Below are 4,127 nucleotides of genomic sequence, written 5' to 3' on the forward strand. Positions count from 1 at the left end.
GATGATTCATATCATCTGACAACAAGAAACTGAAGAAATCATCAAGGTTCAGCGTATGCCTCAAAAACTTAGTAATATGATGTCTTGCACATGTGATTCTTTCTATGATCTTCTCTGCATCTGAAATCGACACCTCAGTCTCCCCTTGCACCTCAACCAAGAACCGACATAGCTGCTCTGCCGTCAGGTGGTTCCTCCCCTCGGTATACTCTACAAACGCTGTCACTACATCCGGGGGTGGGGATCCTCTGTTCATTCTAAGCTTGTCACTGAAACACAAACCCATTTTGTATCTCCCCATATCTTTCTTCATCCCAGGTCTTTGTATTCCCAAAATGAAAATCTCAGCTCAAGAAAAGGCGACAAGATACTTCAAAATCACACCAGCCAATCTCTATTTATATATTTCAGCTCCTGGATTCTCTTCAAAAAGTTCCTGCAGTTTAGTTAAATAGCAAGTCCTGCATATATGGCATGATCTTCATACTCATAAATCAAATATAAATCGTTCTTTTTTCTTCCATACTTTATTATAATTATATAGTGGTATGCCTCTTTTTGCTCAGTGCTCTTAGCTTTCCTCTTCCTTTTCGATATATTCCCAGCCAAGAGACTCATGTTGAAAAACCTCACTTTCCAAAAAAACCAGCTTAAACAATTATTATGGCATCTAATTCCAGAAGCATAATGATGTAGCTGAGGGAAGCTTCAAGGATTCAACGATTGGGTTTCTCAATACTTTTTCATTTTCTTTCTTTCCTTCCACATTTCACGGTATGCAAAGTCTTTCAAGTCACTGTTAAAACGCTCATAAAGTCTTTGAAGAATCTCAAAACATCTGTAAGTTACCAATCTCTCCAACGATGAAATAGAATCAAGAATCTGTCTTTCTTCACTAGTAAGCATATATGGTGGTGTGGTCTTAATCTATGGATTAAGAATATATACCTTTAGATTGTTAAATATAAAGCAACGCTAAAACAATTGATTATAGCATAAAGAGATTCATATACCAACAAAAGATTCCAGAATATATACTCTACTTCAGAATTTCACGTGTTTAGTGCAGCAAACAGAGAGACACAGGCTTAGATAACTAATAGTTTAGCGAAAGATATGAAGCTTCTTTGATATAAGTCCACATGCGTATAAACAACTATTCTAAGCTATCCAATACCAAAATCCAGAAAAGGAATAAAGAGGTTACGTTTCTAAGATAAGATGAGAGATGCTTAATATTACTATAACTTGCATAAGGCGTTATTTTTTTTTTGTACTTATAGAACAAAACTTCATCTCAGGACCAAGAAACTGGTCACATATACAAAAGAAACCATAAAGGACAGGAACTTCAGAAGATCAATATATTTTCTCATGTAAAGATCAATTTTATTCCTCCATGAAGAAGCATCAGACACATAATAAACATACAACATATCAAATAAAAAATATAATTCTAGATGGATACACGCACCAAAGATGGCGTCTCAGACAAACTCGAAGCGCATAAGAAGCCGTGTGGAGCTGTATTTCACTCCCTTTCGATTAAAAAGTGGAACAGCGCGTATGCCTTGCCTTAACTCGGACACTGGTAAACAAGTTTGACCTCCAAAATCATCTTTTTCATTTTTGTCGTGCTCATGGACTTCAACACGGAGCAAAGCAAGTTCAGGCACTGCTAACGGGAATGTGAACTCCTTATTCCAAATGGGTGTCCATGTATCATACTCTATTTTTGTTTTCTCCATCACCTCATCAACAGGTGCTCCAGCAATACCCACCTGTATAAATAAACCAAGTTAAATTTCTATTTCGATCAAGATAAGGGGACAATGGAAAAAATCAAGATTGGCGTTCACATACTCTAACGAAGAAATCTGGAGGAGAATAAGAATCAAAGTGAGTTTTTTTGAAGTCTAGGAGCCATCCATCTCCCATACAGACTTTAACCTGAGATTGTTAAATGTTAAGCAAGAAAGTGTGGAAGGATAAATGAATAGAAACAACGGATGTTCAACTCTATTGCCTAACCTTTAAAGTTTTCTTTGGAGACGAGTTGTCTTTGGGATAAAAACCTTGTCCATTAGGACCTACATTCATAAGAAAATCTGGCTTCTTGACATAACCGCACCCTCCATTTGCTCGAAACATTCCTTCCATTAGCCATAATGCTCTGCCATACCCCTACAAATATGCATTCAGTTATTATTTAGCTTCATCACAGTAAAACTCAGATGATGATTCAGGGACTGAGGATTTGAGACAGACCTGCATGTTGAATGCAATCATTTGAGCTCCACTCATCCAACCGATCTGAGGTTTATAGTTTGAAGAGTTAAACCTTGTGCCTTTCGGATATATCCTCAAAAAGTTCTTCTGAGTGAATCTGCTCAATTGTGAGGGTTCTAAAATATTAACTTGAAAAATACAAGAAGCAAGCACTAGCTATATATAGTGATTATTTAGCATGTGATATTAATATACCTGATAACATCTGCACCATATGCCGCTACAGCTTTCTCCAGTAATTGCTCACTCAGACTAAGTCGCCTGATTTTATTTGGATCCACTTTTAAAGCCATCCGTAAGCCACCTTTTGGCTTCCCTGCATGGATGGCAATAAGACGCTTGTATTCTGGTGCTAGTAATTGGCATGACATATCAGACTCACAAGAGCCTCTTTCTTCATCATCTTGATTGAGATCATTTATACTGCTTGTAACCTGAAAGTAATCAAAAGCAGTATGAATTGGACTATTAAAACAAAACACTTGATGCTTAGAGTTTTTGTTTCAATTAGTATTACAGTTGAAGCACACCTTCTCAAGTTCGGATTGCGTAGAAATAAGATCTTCTGGCTCTTTGCCCCATACATCTTCATCTGAGTCCTTACCTTTCTCTCCATTATCTTTCTCCTTCCCATCGTTAGCTTCTAAGTACTCTTTTGGAGGTTTTGTTGATATTAGAATCTTTCCCTTCAAGTCTTCTGGTGAAGGAAATTCTTGACAGCTTTCAGCATCATGGTAATACAACATTTCTCCAAATGTCTGAGTTATCATCTGCGGAAGAGCAAATACAATGCGGCGTTCATATATACACGGATGGAATCATGAACTTTTAAGGTCTAAAGACTATATAGGGTGAAAAGAAAGAAAACCTTGGCAACTTTAAATTGAAGTTTTGGCGTGAGATGGTCTTCTAGAGTAATAATAACAGGATACTTTGAAGTAGCAAAGGCATTAGCTTTAATGGAATCTAAACACTTTCCCAATTTCACCTCCTTCGTCAAGGTCCTGTAGTTTCCATAAAAGTGAGAAACAAAACAATAGTACTATAATAGCCCATAGAACCAACCAACACACACAAAAGCAAGACCCGAAGTGAATATATACATACCTTCCATGCTTGACACAGACATCATCAGTACCACGTGGCCAAAGATCCAACTCAACAACCCTCACGCCTCGTCTTAATGCATCTGCAATTGGAAGGTCACTGCAGTTGCTACTGAGCTGATTTCCAGTTAAGTAAGAATTGTGGCCAGTGTATATAAAGTAATGTGACAGAGGAGCATCCATGTTGTGATGGACCTGAAATAATAGCCATTAGCCAACAATGGTTAATAAAACCAACCACATCTCCCTCCACTTATCACTGAAGAATTAATATTTCTATGCTGATTCCTGAATCTTATAGGCTAGAGAGGAGCTAAAAGCCATCCAGCAGTAAACAACTTCTAAAATAGAAACTTAGTATCCAAAATGGAAACTTCTAAATTTAGACAGGTGAAGAATCAAACAGTCAGATTCCTGATGCTCAGCAGCAGAGCACACCACACGAACACGAACCACCTTAAATGACTCATAAGCACTAAGAAGCTACCAAAAGAGGGGCTTTTGCTATATATGAATGATCAAAACTAAGTTAGGCCCGAAAATGGCAAAATGAGTCAAATAGCTATGAGAGAGAAACAAAACCCAACAAAAAAAAAAAGAAAAAAAAAAGTTCAGTGACTTTCCGGTAAAATCAACAGAAGTCTAAAACTTTCTTTGTCAATCTTTATCACAATCAATCCCAGATTCCGAAAAATCCATACTTTGTTTCTCCCATTTTCTCAGGAAATGACA

At 37.2% G+C, this 4,127-nt stretch overlaps 1 protein-coding gene across 3 annotated transcripts in view; it reads right to left on the bottom strand.

Moving 5' to 3' along the window:
- Positions 1,298-4,127, bottom strand: part of LOC104761969 (phosphoinositide phospholipase C 4) — a 4,348-nt gene continuing 1,518 nt past the window's right edge. For 2 of the 3 annotated variants that reach the window (XM_010485169.2, XM_019239878.1), the window contains exons 2-9: positions 3,397-3,590; positions 3,158-3,293; positions 2,820-3,059; positions 2,485-2,723; positions 2,269-2,386; positions 2,032-2,184; positions 1,864-1,950; positions 1,298-1,781 (exon numbers count right to left, since the gene is read on the bottom strand). In XM_010485169.2, coding sequence (XP_010483471.1) covers positions 1,488-1,781; positions 1,864-1,950; positions 2,032-2,184; positions 2,269-2,386; positions 2,485-2,723; positions 2,820-3,059; positions 3,158-3,293; positions 3,397-3,590 — 1,461 coding nt within the window. In that variant the 3' untranslated portion in view covers positions 1,298-1,487. The remainder of the gene's footprint in view (positions 1,782-1,863; positions 1,951-2,031; positions 2,185-2,268; positions 2,387-2,484; positions 2,724-2,819; positions 3,060-3,157; positions 3,294-3,396; positions 3,591-4,127) is intronic. The other variant, XM_010485170.2, reaches the window with a different exon arrangement.

The sequence above is a fragment of the Camelina sativa genome, chromosome 18, assembly GCF_000633955.1.
Source record: "Camelina sativa cultivar DH55 chromosome 18, Cs, whole genome shotgun sequence".
Classification (NCBI taxonomy): domain Eukaryota; kingdom Viridiplantae; phylum Streptophyta; class Magnoliopsida; order Brassicales; family Brassicaceae; genus Camelina; species Camelina sativa.